At 41.0% G+C, this 15,785-nt stretch overlaps 1 protein-coding gene across 5 annotated transcripts in view; it reads left to right on the top strand.

Moving 5' to 3' along the window:
* UBR4 (ubiquitin protein ligase E3 component n-recognin 4) overlaps nucleotides 1-15,785 on the top strand; it is a 140,282-nt gene that overhangs the window by 18,419 nt on the left and 106,078 nt on the right. For all 5 annotated transcript variants that reach the window (XM_053576398.1, XM_053576401.1, XM_053576399.1 and 2 more), the window contains exons 10-17: nucleotides 848-907; nucleotides 1,003-1,193; nucleotides 6,004-6,103; nucleotides 6,244-6,381; nucleotides 6,799-6,916; nucleotides 8,738-8,925; nucleotides 10,083-10,242; nucleotides 10,368-10,453. In XM_053576398.1, coding sequence (XP_053432373.1) covers nucleotides 848-907; nucleotides 1,003-1,193; nucleotides 6,004-6,103; nucleotides 6,244-6,381; nucleotides 6,799-6,916; nucleotides 8,738-8,925; nucleotides 10,083-10,242; nucleotides 10,368-10,453 — 1,041 coding nt within the window. The remainder of the gene's footprint in view (nucleotides 1-847; nucleotides 908-1,002; nucleotides 1,194-6,003; nucleotides 6,104-6,243; nucleotides 6,382-6,798; nucleotides 6,917-8,737; nucleotides 8,926-10,082; nucleotides 10,243-10,367; nucleotides 10,454-15,785) is intronic.

Below are 15,785 nucleotides of genomic sequence, written 5' to 3'. Positions count from 1 at the left end.
TCTCCACACTTCTTTCCCTGGGTAGGAGGTCTGAGGAGTGGGTATTTAGCTTGTGTATTTGACATATTGGTTTGCATAGGTGCTTACCTTTATCTTTTGGCTCAGTGAAAACATTACAACTTGGCAGTGGCAGTAGACTTTGTGACAGGTTAGTCATTCATTTAAAAATACATTTGAAAGCTTACTTTACATCAGTATACTTTTAAAGGAGACATAATGGACAAGATAATTTCAGATAGTGATAAATGCATAAAAACTATAATTTATGATTGAATATGACCTGATGTAGGGCTGAACCTGCTGCTTTTGATTGGGTGGCAGGATCACTCTGAGAAGGTGATATTTGAACTGACTAAAAAGAAGGAGGGTGGGGGGGTGGGATGGCTCATGCTTATAGTCCTAGCACTCTGAGAGGCCAAGGTGTGTGGGTTGCTTAAGCTTAGGAGTTTGAGACCAGCCTGCCTGAGTAAAAGCCTCATCTCTATGAAAAATTAGCTGGGCATGGTGGTGTGCACCTGTACTCCCTGCTACTTGGGAGGTTGAGGCAGGAGGATTGCTTGAAACCAGGATTGCATTAAACAGCTCACATATAGTGAGCTGTTAAGATGCCACCTACTTAAGCCAGGGTTATGATGATGGAGTAAGACTCTTTCTCTAAAAGGAAAAGAAAGGAAAAGTGGTTAGCTTCTTATGAAGATCAAGGAAAGTATATGGAATGTGATTGATCATTGAAAAGTGACCTGAAGATACTTAATTCTTCATGTTACATTAATTTAGGTTGGATTTAGCACTTATAATGTAATATTTCAACTTGTTCAAATTTTTGTGTCTGTTTGACATTGGACAGCTGGAAATCTATGACATGATTGGACAAGCAATCAGCAATTCCCGCCGGGCTGGTGGTGAGGTGAGAAGCATGTCTCTGCTGTTTTCATCCTGTCTTGTCATCTCTAAGATGTGAAGGTCTGTGTTGATATCTTTCATTTATGCCTTTTACCACAGCACTATCAGAATTTCCAACTGCTGGGTGCCTGGTGCTTGTTAAACAGCCTTTTCCTCATATTGAACCTCAGTCCTACTGCCTTGGCTGATAAGGGGAAAGAGAAAGATCCACTGGCTGCCCTCCGCGTCAGAGACATACTGTCTCGCACAAAAGAGGGAGTGGGCTCTCCCAAACTGGGGCCTGGAAAAGGGTATGTGTCTACTTGATTGCCACTCATGTTGTAGTTCGTTTCCCTGCCATTCTTTATTGATGAGGAGGTAGTGTAACGCCGTTCTTTTCTATATTAATAGAAAAATTTGCCTTCCTGCATGATTTGAATTTAACAACTAAGATAATGGTCATGATCTATTATCTCCACAAGGTAGTTTTGTGATTTTCTATAGTCACTCATTGTCTCTTATCTATTTCCTCATCTATCCAAGGGAGAAAATATCTGTGTAATATGTATTTTAGGATTTTTATGAAGTTCAAATCAGAAAAAAATGCTTCTAGCTGGACCTGATGGCTCATGCCGATAATCCTAGCACTCTTGGAGGCTGAGGCAAGTGGATTGTTTGAGCTCAGGAGTTCGAGACCAGCCCGAGCAAGAGCAAGACCTTGTCTCTACAAAAATTGAAAAATTAGACAGGTGTTGTGGTGGGTGCCTGGAGTCCAGCTATTCAGGAGGCTGAGGCAAGAGGATTGCTTGGGCCCAAGAGACTGAAGTTGCTGTGAGTTATGATGACACCATGGTACTCTACCCAGGGTGACAGAGTTTGAGACTCTGTTTCAAAGAAAAAAAAAAAAAAGAATAAATTCTTCTGTCTCCCAAAATGGGCTTATGTGATTTGGACTTGAATATTCACTTGTATGTATAACCTTCAAGGTGAGGATATTGTCACATCCTCTCTGTTTGCTTCCTAAAATATTTGTTACTGTTTTGATGAAGTCTAGGCAATAAGACCTGCTTACTAGGAAAAAAGAGATATCATTGCTGTGCTGTGCAGGTTTTGTTTTCTAAGTGCAAGCATTTCTCCAATTACATTTATTCATTTAGTCCCTACCATGTACTAGGCTCTATTCTAGGCATTGAGGGTATAACATTAAACAAAGCAACATCCTTCCCTTTGTGGAGTTTATTTTATACCTGGAGAAACAGTGAACAAATATACTAACAAGTACATTATAGATTATCATAATCTATAAGGGTAAGGAAGAAAAAGAAGCCAGAGGCAGAGGTGATGGAGCTAGTGGGGCTGTTATTTTCTTTTTTTTTTTTTGTAGAGACAGAGTCTCACTGCACCGCCCTTGGGTAGAGTGCCGTGGTGTCACACGGCTCACAGCAACCTCTAACTCTTGGGCTTACGTGATTCTCTTGCCTCAGCCTCCCGAGCAGCTGGGACTACAGGCGCCTGCCACAACGCCCGGCTATTTTTTTGTTGCAGTTTGGCCGGGGCTAGGTTTGAACCCGCCACCCTCGGCATATGGGGCCGGCGCCCTACTCACTGAGCCACAGGCGCCGCCCGGGGCTGTTATTTTCATAGGGATGGTCCTGAAAGGGCTTTGAAGACAGGAGGTGATGACCATATGTGAGGTGACAGAGCAAGCCATGTGAGTGTTTGGGGTAAAATTGATCAGGTTTGAGGTGAAAGAGTGATTGGGATTTTTGAGGATCAGGTCAGTGTCGCTAAAGAAATCAAGGCAGGAGAGTGGTAGTAAATTAGGCCAGAGAGATACCCAGTGGCCAGATCATCTCAGGCCAAGTACAGTGACTGGTAAGAGGCTTTTCAACAGGGGAAAGATGTGACCTTTTTTACTTTTTTTTAATTTTGGTGACCTGAGAGTAGACTGCAGGGGCATAAGACAGGAAGGAGGGAGGACAGTTAGGAGCTAACTCCAAAAGAGAGATGCACGTGACTTGGGATAAGATAGTCGTGACAAAGCAGAGAAAAGAGGACAGATTGGGGTATGTTGGGAACATACAACTGACAGGATTTGCCAATGGCTTGGATGTTGAGTGTAAAAAGGACAACATCAGACTTTTTTGGCTTTGAGCAACTGGACTGTGTAATTTACTGTTAGAGGGGATGAGTGGGACAAAGGGGAAGAAACAAAAAAACTTTACCTTGGCCATGAGGAGTTTGGAATGAATGTCAGACTTCCATATGAAATATTTATTTTTTTATTTTTATTTATTTATTTATTTTCTTTTATTTATTTATTTTTTGAGACACAGTCCTACTTTGTCGCCCTTGGTAGAGTGCCATGGTGTCATAGCTCACAACAACCTCAAACTCTTGGCTGAAGCGATCCTCTTGCTTTAGTTTTTCATTTTTAGTAGAGATGGGTTCTTACTCTTGGTCAGGTTGGTCTCAAACTCCTGAGCTTAAGTGATCTACCTGCCTGGGCCTCCCAGAATGCTAGGATTATGGGTGTGAGCCACGGCACCTGGCCCATATGAGATGTTGAGTAGGCAGCTGGACATGAGAGTGGAGTTTTTTTTTTTGTTTGTTTGTTTTTGAGACAGAGTCTCACTATGTTGTCCTCAGATTGCTGTGGCATCATAGCTAACAACAACTTGAAACTCTTGGGCTAAAGCGATTCTCTTGCCTCAGCCTCCCAAGTAGCTGGAACTAAAGGTGCCCGCTACAACCCCACGCTATTTTTAGAGATGGGGTCTTACTCTGGCTCAGGCAATCTACCCGCCTCAGCCTCCCAGAATGCTAGGATTACAGGCATGAACCACAGCATCCGGCCCTTGAGTCTGGAGTTTTTAAAAAGAAGATGTCAAATTCTGGGTTGCATCTACCCAGAAGATATCCACTGAGTGTTTTCTGTGTCCCAAGCTCGTTGTTTGTTCTGGAATGCTGTGATGAACAACGAAAGTGGACATATTCCCAAGACACACACAGTAGATATTCATCAAATGTATTTCAGATCACATCTAAAGAGTATCATACTAGAGGCATTTGACCTAGCCAGGGAAATCAAGGCAGGCTTCCCTGAGGAGATGGTAATTAAGGTGAAATTTGAAGTAGGCGTAGAGATGATAGACAATAGCTAGTAGGCAAAGTAAGGAGGTGAGAGTTTTCCAGGGTAAATGTGGTTTGTGACTTTATGGGTGGCGTTCTTCATTCTGGGCATTGGTGAATGCCAAAAATTGTATCCTTAGAAGTAGCAGTTACACTTTTAAAATGGCTGTTGTTTCTTCAGATTTTAAAAGAACGTGTACTTTGTGTAAGTTATAAGCCATACAGATGAACATAAATAGGAATGGAAACCATCATCCCAAATTCTTCCACTTAAATTGGAAAACATTCTTTCAGAGATTTTTCTGTGTACATATGTAAAATATATGTTTACAAAAATGGGATCATTGTATATGAAATACTGTAGACTTCCTGTCAGTGACACTGTCGTAAAGTCTACATAGTGTTTTAATGGCTGGCAGTATTCTACTTTGTAAATATACCAGAGTTGACTAATTGCCCTTTTGATGAGCACTTATATAGGTTTTTCCTAATTTCTTGTGTTGAAAATTTCCTAATTTTCAAATTTTCCTTTGAAAAACCTCCTAAAACATAAACTTCAGGGAACTTTTTTTTTTTTTAAAGACAGGGTCTCTGTAACCCTGGGTAGAGTGCTGTGGTGTCATAACTCACAGCAACCTCAAACTCTTAGGCTCAAGGGATCCTCTTGACTCAGCTTCCCGAGTAGCTGGGACTCCAGACACCTGCCAGAATACCCAGCTGTTAATTTTTAGTAGAGATGGGGTCTTGCTCTTGCTTAGGCTGATCTCGAACTCCTAAGCTCGATCCATCCACCTGCCTCAGCCTCCCAGAGTGCTGGGATTACAGGCGTGCACCACTGCGCCTGGCCTTTGGAACTTGTGTAAGTGTCCTCTTGGGGACAAATTCCTAAAAGTACAATTGTTATGACAAAAGGCACACATATTTGAAAATATGTTTTGTCAAAACTGCTTTTCAAAAAGTTACACTGACTTGTGTTCCCACCAGCTGTGCGTGTGCGTGCCCCATTCCCTGTGTTCTCTTTGTCACTGGGTACCGTTAGTCTCACATTTGCTACTCTTTGAGGAGAAAATGCAGGTATATTGCACTTACTTGGGTGTCTTTCGTTACTAGTATGGTTGCATTTCATTTCATGTATCATTGGTCATTTGTGTTTATTCTTTTGTAAATTGCCTTATGTCCTCTCAGTTTTCCCTCTGGTGTTTGTCCTTTTTTCTTATTGATTTATATGAACTTGTTTATTAGTTATATTAACCCTTTGTTATGTGGACATTTTGGACAGAAAGAAAACATTTTACTTAAAATGTAAAACTTTGTTTTTATTTTCTTAGCTTTATTCCCAGATACCTTATAGAAGTTGGTAATTTTAATCTTTGCTTCTCAAAAGATTGATTCTTTAAAAGTTCAACCAACATTTATATATCTGTACCTTCACATGACCCACTAGCTTTGACTTGATAGTTTAAATTCCAAGAAACCATGGATTTGGATGAATTTCTTCTAGTCCAGGAGTTCTTTTTTTTTTTCTTATTGCCCTCGGCAGAGTGCTGTAGTATCACACAGCTCACAGCAACCTCCAACTCCTGGGCTTAGGCGATTCTCTTGCCTCAGCTTCCCAAGTAGCTGGGACTACGCCCGCCACAATGCCTGGCTATTTTTTTGTTGCAGTTTGGCCGGGGCTGGGTTTGAACCCGCCACCCTCGGTATATGGGGCCGGCACCCTTCCCACTGAGCTACAGGTGCCGCCCAGTCCAAGAGTTCTTAACCTGAAGCTTGCAGATTAGCAGGCAGTCCATGGATGTGCTCTAGGGAGATTGTGAATTTCAGAAATTACGTGTAGATTTTGTGTGTATATGCAGTAATTTTTGGGGGGAAAGGTCCACAGATTCTCAAAAGGATCTAAGGCCCTCAAATGGCAAGATCCACTATTTCAGAGGCTGTGAATGATTGTTAATTATTTTAAGGTTTGTGTTTTCCTTTTTCTTTGTGTAGGCATCAGGGATTTGGGGTACTCTCAGTAATATTGGCAAACCATGCCATCAAGCTGTTAACATCTCTCTTTCAAGACCTGCAAGTGGAGGCCCTTCACAAGGTGAGGAGATTATACTCATGGAAATCAGCATGTTGACTGCTGGACCCACTTTCGGGTGAGCTAGCTTAATCCATCAACTGAATGGATCAGCTGATGGATGAGTTATATCATTAATTTCCCTTTGATATTATTGTCTTCAGGGCTGGGAAACAGATGGTCCACCTGCGGCTCTGAGCATTATGGCCCAGAGCACCTCCATACAGAGGATTCAACGGCTGATTGACTCTGTCCCACTGACAAATCTGCTCTTGACTTTACTTTCAACTTCCTACAGAAAAGTGAGTGGGAATCAAGCCGTTAATGATTTGGAAGAACTTTATGTATATAACCTTCTTGAAATAAGCAAGTCCGGCCACATATTATGTCTTTTATAACCCCCAATTTTAACTGTCTGAATGTGTCCAAACATTTGTATCACTTACTGATTGTCAGCATTGCGATATGTGTGGCTATTTGGTGAGCTGTGATGGTTGGCATACTGAAGCAGAAACAGAGGACACTAAGGAAATGTTCCTTTTTTCAATTCTTGTTCATATCTGTAGTTGGTAGTGTTTTTGCAGGCTAAAGTGCTGGAGGGAGTACTTTTAGAAGAAATACTTTGGGTTTGGAAAAAAAATGAGATATCAGTAAAACTTTTCATGTAATGGATGAGATTAAATAGGATGGCTCTGTTTTTGTAACTGTTGTTTTCCTAGGCATGTGTCCTGCAGCGGCAGAGAAAGGGTTCCATGAGTAGCGATGCCAGTGCCTCCACTGACTCAAACACCTACTACGAGGACGATTTCAGTAGCACAGAGGAGGACAGCAGTCAAGGTAGAGGCTGTTCTTTTCTCTTTCTCAAAGATATTGCAGAGTGCAACAAAAGGGTTCCCAGTAGGATCCTTTAGTTTCCTTTTTATTATTTTGTTTTCACCTGCCTAGCCTAGACCTTGATGGTTTGCACTCAAAGATGACATGTTATGTAAGAGCAAATTGAGCTGTTGATGACTAAATGAAGGATACAACTTCTAGCCATGCCCAGATTACTTTTCCTCTTTTCTCTCCAAAAATCAAAATATACCTCATTTGTTCATATTTCTTTCTTTTTTCTTGAGACAGAGTTTCACTCTGTTGCCCTGGATAGAGAGCTGTGTGGGTCATAGCTGACAGCAACCTCAAACTCTTGGGGTCATGTGATCCTCTTTCCTCAGCCTCCCAACTAGCTGAGACTACACGCTCTTGCCACAATCCCTGGCTGATTTTTCTGTTTTTAGTAGAGAACAGGGTCTTGGCTCTTGCTGGTCTCCAGGTCCTGAACTCAAGTGATCGTCCGGCCTTGGTCTCCCAGAGTGCTAGGATTACAGGCATGAGCCACTGCCCCCTGGCCTTAGTTGTTCATATTTCTTCATGTGTTGGCTCCTTTTGTGAACTCTGCTCAGTGCTTTCTCTGTGAAACTCAAAAGGTTACATGTGAGGCATTTGGTTTGGATGTTCTCATAGAGTTATGTTTTAGGGAAGCACAAAGGAGAGAAACTCAAGATTGTTATAGTGAACAACCCAGGCCAAATTAACATTTCCTCATACCTCAGTTTGGAAAGAGTAAATTTCTCAGATCCTTCTTTGTAATCAGATTTGTAGGAACAATGTGAAATATCGAGATATGCTTGTTATCCTCCTCGGATTTATAGTTGGTAAGACAAGATAAATTTGCTATTGGTAATGTTTGGAGCCAGGTACGGTGGCTCACACCTAATCCATGCACTTTGGATGGCTGAGGTGAGAGGATCACTTGAGGCTAGGAGTTTGAGACCAGCCTCAGCAAATATAGTAAGACCCTATCTCTTTTTTTTGTTTATAGAGACAGAGTCTCACTTTATCACCCTTGGTAGAGTGCCTTGGCGTCACACAGCTCATAGCAACCTCCAACTCCTGGGCTTAGGTGATTCTCTTGCCCAGCCTCCCGAGTAGCTGGGACTACAGGTGACTGCCAACGCCTGGCTATTTTTTTGTTGGAATTTGGCCGGGGCTGGGTTTGAACCCACCACCCTTCTTATATGGGGCCGGTACCCTACCCACTGAGCCACGGGTGCCACCTGAGACCCCATGTCTTAAAAAGCAAACCATCAGGCATGGTGACCTGTGCCTGTACCCAGCTATTGAGCAGTATGAGGCAGAAGGACCGCCTGAATGGAGGAGTTCAAAGGTCTCAGTGAGCTATGACGGCATTGCTGCATTCTAGCCAAGTGATGGAATAATACCGTGTTTCTAAAAATAATAATAATACAAAAATAAATAAAGCACTGTTGTTTCTCTTCCTTTGTTAAGCTCCTTTAAAAATAATCAGTTTTGGGTGGTGCCTCTGGCTCAAAGGGGTAGGGCGCCGGCCCCATATGCCAGAGGTGGTAGGTTCAGATCCAGCCCTGGCCAAAAAAAACTGCAAAAAAAAAAAAAAAATCAGTTTTGTTGAGGTATAATTTATATGTAATGTTCTTATATATGCATTTAGGCGAATTTTTGACAAATGTGTGCAACCTTGTAACCACCATCACCACCATGATCAAGATTTGTCTTCCTTTTGACTTAGGCACTTTTAGAAAGCAGATACTCCAAAATGCTTTTTTTTCTGAATTTATTTTTGTTTCTTTCTCTATTCAGATGATGACAGTGAGCCTATTCTGGGGCAATGGTTTGAGGAGACCATCTCTCCCAGTAAAGAGAAAGTGGTACCTCCGCCACCTCCTCCACCCCCTCCACTGGAGAGCTCTCCTCGGGTTAAAAGCCCCAATAAGCAGGCCACTGGTGAGAAGGGCAACATTTTGGCTAGTCGCAAGGATCCTGAGTTGGTAAGAGTGGGTTTCTAAGTTTTAGGGCAAGTGGAAATGGAGGATTAGGGGGAATAAGGAACATATCATTTGAACTAAAACATTTTATAGGTTGAGTAAATGTGATGCTTAAAGATGTTTTTGCTTAGAACTTCTGTGTATTGATTATATTTCAATAAATCATTTGTGTTGCTGACTTGCTTCTCTGATGGCCTTCAGAATTAGACAGTAGTGGGCTTGAATCCTCCTTCTAATCACTTCCTAGCTTTGTGACGTTGGGCAAGAATCTATACTTCACAAAGCCTCAGTTTTGTCTCCTATTATATGGGACCGATTGGACATGCCTCTGAAGGTGTTGTGAAGACTTTGTTTAAAGCACTTAGCATAGGTCTGGTATATCCTAAGTGACTGCAGTGAATGAACCCGATACAGTTGTTGTTTTCTTTTCTTTTTTTTTGAGACAGTCTCACTATGTTGACCTCAGTAGAGTGCTATGATGTCACAGCTTAAGCAACCTCAAACTCTTGGGTTTAAGCAATTCTCTTGCCTCAGCCTCCCAGGTAGCTGGGACTACAGGTACCCCCTACAACACCTGGCTATTTTTTGGTTGTGATTGTCATTGTTTGGCAGGCCCGGGCTGGATTCAAACCTTCTAGGTCCAGTGTATGTGGCTGGCCCCCTAGCCACTGAGCTACAGGTGCCGAGCCACAGTTGTTATTTTGATATAGCTTATAGTCTAGTCAAGGATGTAGATATATAACATTCACACAGTACTGCAATTTAATTTTAATAGAGAAGAGCTGAGAACTCTGTATATGTGTAATCATAAATATAGGCTTCAGAATTGAATATACAAATAATATCCTATAGCTGGACCAAGACAGGATGTTATGGGAAGGAAAGAAATGGCTCAGTTCATTTAAAGTTCTATGTCTTTATATACCATCTGATGATGTCTGTTATATTAAATGGGTATACCATTTTATGTAACTGGTAGAATTACATGGGAAGGACTCATGTAATTAAGCTTAGTTTCACTGAAAATGACTTAAAATTTGATTCTTTTTTTATTGTGTTTGTATGAGACCTTTGGGTATATTTAATTTCAGTTTGTATTCAGGGTTTTTAGGAGCTCTGGGCTTATGATCCTGATATGAGCTATTTTGTGTTCCTTTTAGTTCTTAGGTCTGGCTTCCAACATTTTGAACTTCATCACCTCTTCCATGCTGAACTCTCGGAACAATTTTATCCGAAACTACCTGAGTGTATCTCTTTCAGAACACCATATGGCCACCCTGGCCAGTATAATCAAAGAAGTGGACAAGGATGGACTCAAGGGTCAGTAGACAGGATATGTGCCTGGTGGACTGTTTTGTAGTGAATTGTGGCTATTGGTAGGGTCGGGTGGAGCACCAAATACTCTGTAGCTACTTCAATGAGTGATGTTTCCATTTGTCTTCAAGGGTCATCAGATGAAGAGTTTGCTGCTGCTCTCTATCATTTCAACCACTCTCTGGTAACCTCTGACCTTCAGTCACCTAACCTGCAGGTTTGTGTATGCTGCGACTGTCTAGGGCCAAGAGCTCTTGGCACTAGCTCCCATCAGCCCCCATTCTTCTATTATTAAGGACCAATTTATATATATATATATATAATTTTTTTTTTTTTTTTTTTTTGTAGAGACAGAGTCTCACTTTATCACCATTGGTAGAGTGCCGTGGCCTCACACAGCTCATAGCAACCTCCAACACTTAGGCTTAGGCGATTCTCTTGCCTCTGGAGCAGCTGGGACTACAGGCACCCGCCACTATGCCCGGTATTTTTTTGTTGCAGTTTGGCCGGGGCCGGGTTTGAACCTGCCACCCTCAGTATATGGGGTCAGCCCCCTACCCACTGAGCCACAGGCACCACCCAAGGTCCAGTTTTTATTGAGTCACCTCATAGGAAAGAGAGTTGAGCGATTATTCTGGCTTGTCCTTTGTGCCTAAATTAAGATGATTTTAAGAAAAAGACAATGTATTCTTTATCTCCAAGTCAATAAATACGAAGAAAAGGAAAAACTACAAAAACAGACAATCTCCCAATGATCAGAGTAGTAGAAAAGTGGGCAAAATATTAAAGAGGGAAATTATAAAAAGGAATATAGGCTCCGCGCCTGTAGCACAGTGGTTATAGTGCCAGCCACATGCACCGAGGGTGGCAGGTTCAAACCCGGCCCGGGCCAGCTAAACAACAATGACAACTGCTGCAAAAAAATAGCTGGGCGTTGTGGCAGGCGTCTGTAGTCCCAGCTACTTGGGAGGCTGAGGCTAGAGAATTGCTTAAACCCAAGAGTTTGAGGTTGCTGTGAGCTGTGATGCGATGGCAGTCTACCGAGGGTGACGTAGTAAGACTCTGTCTCAAAAAAAAAAAAAAAAAAGAAAAAGAAAAATGGAATATAAATGGCAAAAAAAAATAGGAAAACTATATCATTAGTAATTGAAGAAATTCAAATTAAAATGTGTTTGAAAAGAATCACATTATAGGAAATAGATGCTCTCATATATTGTTTCTCACCACGGAAACAAAGTCTAAGACCTTGACTGTGAACTTCTAATCTTTGGGTTTTCTCTCCTCACTAAAGTAGCTTACATCTTGAATCCTAAATCTCAAGGTTTCATATATATATGAAAGTTCACAGTGAAGGTCTTAGACTTTGTTTTGTGGGTTTGCAAGGAGTTAAAGAGTATCTGCTCTAATGTGGTATCTATATATCTATATCTGACTCTTAAACAGTGCAGGGGTTGGGGCACTGACCCTGTTGGTAGCTAGAAATCCACATAGGACTTTTAACTCCACCAAAACTTAACTATTAATAGCCTACTGTCGACCAGAAGTCTTACTGATGATATAAATGGTCAATTAACACGTATCTTGTATATTATAGGTATTATATACTATATCTTTATAATAAAGCAAGCTAGAGAAAAGAAAATGTTATTAAGATAATCATAAGGGGGTGGCATCTGTGGCTCAGTGAGCAGGGCGCTGGCCCCATATACCGAGGGTGGCGGGTTCAAACCCAGCCCCGGCCAAATTGCAACAACAAAAAAAAATAGCCAGGCGTTGTGGCGGGCGTCTGTAGTCCCAGCTACTCGGGAGGCTGAGGCAGGAGAATCGCCTAAGCCCAGGAGTTGGAGGTTTCTGTGAGCTGTGTGATGCCACGGCACTCTACCGAGGGCAATGGAGTGAAACTCTGTCTCTACAAAAAAAAAAAAAAAAAGATAATCATAAGGAAGAGAAAATGTATTGACTATTGAGTGGAAGTAGATCATCATAAAGATCTTTATGCTCTTTGTCTTCACATTGAGTAGGGAAAGAAGAGGAAGAGGAGAGTTTGGACTTGCTGTGTCGGGGGGCAGAGGTGGAAGAAAATCTGTGTATGATTGGATCCCTGCAGTTCAAACTCATGTTGTTCAAGGGCCAACCGTATATATTATCTGTATTTTTAAAATTAAAAATGTTTATTTGTTTATAGCTTTAATGCAAACGATATGCTCCACGTAATCTTATCTGATACTCTTTTTTTTCACTTAATATTATATAGTACTCTATTGCCAAGATTTATCATCTATATATATCTGTAGTTCTGTCTGGATTGTTAACAGTTTTTTTTTTTTTGTTTGTTTTTTTGAGACAAAATCTTTCTCTGTGCCCCTGGTAGAGTGCCTTGGTGTTATAGCTCACCACAACTTCAATCTGTTGGGCTTAAGCAATTCTCTTGCCTTAGCCTCCTAAGTATATGGAACTACAGGTACCTGCCACAACACCTGGCTGTTTTTAGAAATGGGGTCTCGCACTTGCTCAGGCTGATCTCAAACTCCAGAGCTCAGGTGATCCATCCTTGGCCTTCCTGAGTGCTGGGATTATAGGCGTGAGCCACTGTGCCTGGCCGTTGGATTGTTGGTATATTCCATTGCGTTTATGACTGTACACATTTATTCATCTCCTTTCCTTTCCTACTTATGGACGTTTAAATTGTATCCAGGGTTTTATTGCTATTCCAGAGGTCGCTATGATCTTCCTTGGCCATGTCTCCTGTTATACGAGGATACATGATTCTCTATAATATAACTAGGACTTAAATTGCCAGGTTATAGAGTATATGATCTTAAACAGTGTCAAAGTGCTCTCTAAAGTAGATGCACCAGTTTTTACTCCCACTAGCCGTATGCCAGAGAGCATGTGGATTTTATATCCTCTCCCAATATTTGTTGATTTATATTTTGATAATCACTTTCTGAACATGGTCAAAGTTAGTGGTTTTCAGTGTTTAATGTGCACAAGGATTCCTGGGGAATTTGTCAAAAATGTAGTTTTCTAATTTCTCTCAATAATCTCTTTGCTAAAGAATTTGTCCTGAGAATATTTCAAAAAATGTTTTGTTACACTTTAGATTATTTCAGTGGGTTCTCAGAAGCAAGCTGTAATTTAAGGACTCGTCAGTTGCCTCCAAAGGAATAAAATCCAAAAAGCTATTTCAAGAGATTAAAACGGATTTATTTTAATTTTTGAGACAGGCATTGCTTTATGGCCAGGGCTAGAGTGCAGTGGTATCGTCATAGTTCACTGTCACCTCAAACTCCTGGCCTCAAGCAAGTCTCCATCTCTCAGCCTCTCCAAATGCTAGGCATGCAGGTGTGAGCTACCATGCCTGGCCTGCAATTATTGATTCTCATAATCTAATCCCAAACTGAGGATTTTCTTAACAATTTCTTCTATTTTTTAAAAAGGTGATTATAAAATCCATTTATCCCTACTTACTGTTAGATGAAAACTTTTATTTCGACAGAAAAGAATATAAATTGAATAGAAAAGTTGTCGACCTAAGATAAAGAAAAGGAAATACTTCAGTTAGTATGTAGCCCAAAATACCCTTTTAGACTGTGTGTGGTCAAAGTGTCCTGCTGAAGTTGTTAGTTTCTTCCTTAGATCTAAACTTATTTAGAGAGTTTTATGGTTCATGGACTTGGCCTTTTTTTTGCCTAAACTTGTGCAAAGAATAGGAAAGAAATATTTTTCTCTAGAGAATAGGAGTCCTTAAGACTTCTGTAATGATGTTATCATCTTAGTATTTAAAAAATAATTACAGACTTTGTGTGGGCATGTAGCTTAGTTGCCTTTACTAATGGCAAAGGAAAATCCTCAAATCTCCCTCTTCATTCCCTCTCCACAATGGGACTTGAATTCTTCCCCCAAATTTCTCTGCAGTGATGAAAGAAAGTGAAGGATAGTCCATGTAATCTATTTGCCCTTGAATTCCCCTACCTTGGATATTGTTTCTTTGGAATAATGTATAAAGCTTCTGTACCTATGTACTTGACTTATGTGGCAACACACACGCAGTATCCTCTAAGGGAACTGGATACATTCTATCTTAGTCTGGTAAGTCTACAGCTAGAGAAGTTATGTCTCAAACTTTGTCTTCATTTACCAGGGCAATAAAATAGTGCCTGAGGTTCTAAGTAAAACCAGGTCTATTTACTACTTAGAGAAGAAACTGAAATGTACTTACTGATATATTGCCAAGTGGACTTTCTACTAAAAGTCTGTAGAAAAAGATGTTCTGTTAAATTTGTCTAATAAAGCAGTCTATTAGAGTGGTCAGGCAGCTGAGGTGTTCTTTTTGGGATCAGTAGATTCTAGAATGTTTCTTGTCGGAAGTCTGTTTTCTTAGACCGATCCTTCCTCCTTCCCTCCCTCCCTCCCTCCCTCCCTCCCTCCTTTCTTTCCTTCCTTCCTTCCTTCCTTCCTTCCTTCCTTCCTTCCTTCCTTCCTTCCTTTCCTTCCCTTCCTTTCCTTCCTTCCTTCCTTCCTTTCCTTCCTTCCTTTCCTTCTTCCTTCCTTCCTTCCTTCCTTCCTTCCTTCCTTCCTTCCTTCCTTCCTTCCTTTCCTTCCTTCCTTCCCTTCCTTCCTTCCCTTCCTTCCTTCCTTTCCTTCCTTCCCTTCCTTCCTTCCTTTCCTTCTTCCTTCCTTCCTTCCTTCCTTCCTTCCTTCCTTCCTTCCTTCCTTCCTTTCCTTCCTTCCTTTCCTTCCTTCCTTTCCTTCCTTCCTTCCTTTCCTTCCTTCCTTTCCTTCTTTCTTTCTTTCTTTCTTCCTTTCTTTCTTCCTTCCTTCCTTCCTTCCTTTCCTTCCTTCCTTTCCTTCCTTCCTTTCCTTCCTTCTTTCTTTCTTTCTTTCTTCCTTTCTTTCTTTCTTCCTTCCTTCCTTCCTTCCTTTCCTTCCTTCCTTTCCTTCCTTCCTTTCCTTCCTTCCTTTCCTTCTTTCTTTCTTTCTTTCTTTCTTTCTTTCTTTCTTTCTTTCTTTCTTTCTTTCTTTCTTTCTTTCTTCCTTCCTTCCTTCCTTCCTTCCTTCCTTCCTTCCTTCCTTCCTTCCTTCCTTCTTTCTTTCTTTCTTCCTTTCTTTCTTTCTTCCCTTTCTTTCTTCCCTTTCTTTCTTCCCTTTCTTTCTTCCCTTTCTTTCTTTCCTTTCTTTCTTTCCTTCCTTTCTTTCCTTCCTTCCTTTCCTTCCTTCCTTTCCTTTCTTTCCTTTCTTTCTTTCTTTCTTTCTTTCTTTCTTTCTTTCTTTCTTTCTTTCTTTCTTTCTTTCTTTCTTTCTTTTCTTTTCTTTTCTTTTCTTTTCTTTTCTTTCTTTCTTTCTTTTCTGGGTCTTGCTCTGCTGATGGAGTACATTGATGACATCCTAGCTGACTACAACCTCAAATGCCTGGGCTCAAGCTATCTTCCTCCCTTAGCCTCCTGAGTAGCTGGAACTATAGTGTTAGCTACCCTGCCTGGCTAAGATTTTAATGTTTTTGTAGAGATAGCATCTCACTATTGACCAGGTTAAATCTAGACTCTTTA

The sequence above is a fragment of the Nycticebus coucang genome, chromosome 22 (assembly GCF_027406575.1).
Source record: "Nycticebus coucang isolate mNycCou1 chromosome 22, mNycCou1.pri, whole genome shotgun sequence".
In the NCBI taxonomy this organism is placed as follows: domain Eukaryota; kingdom Metazoa; phylum Chordata; class Mammalia; order Primates; family Lorisidae; genus Nycticebus; species Nycticebus coucang.
The sequence above is the reverse complement of the archived record's forward strand: the minus strand, read 5'-3'. Positions and strand labels throughout refer to the sequence as shown.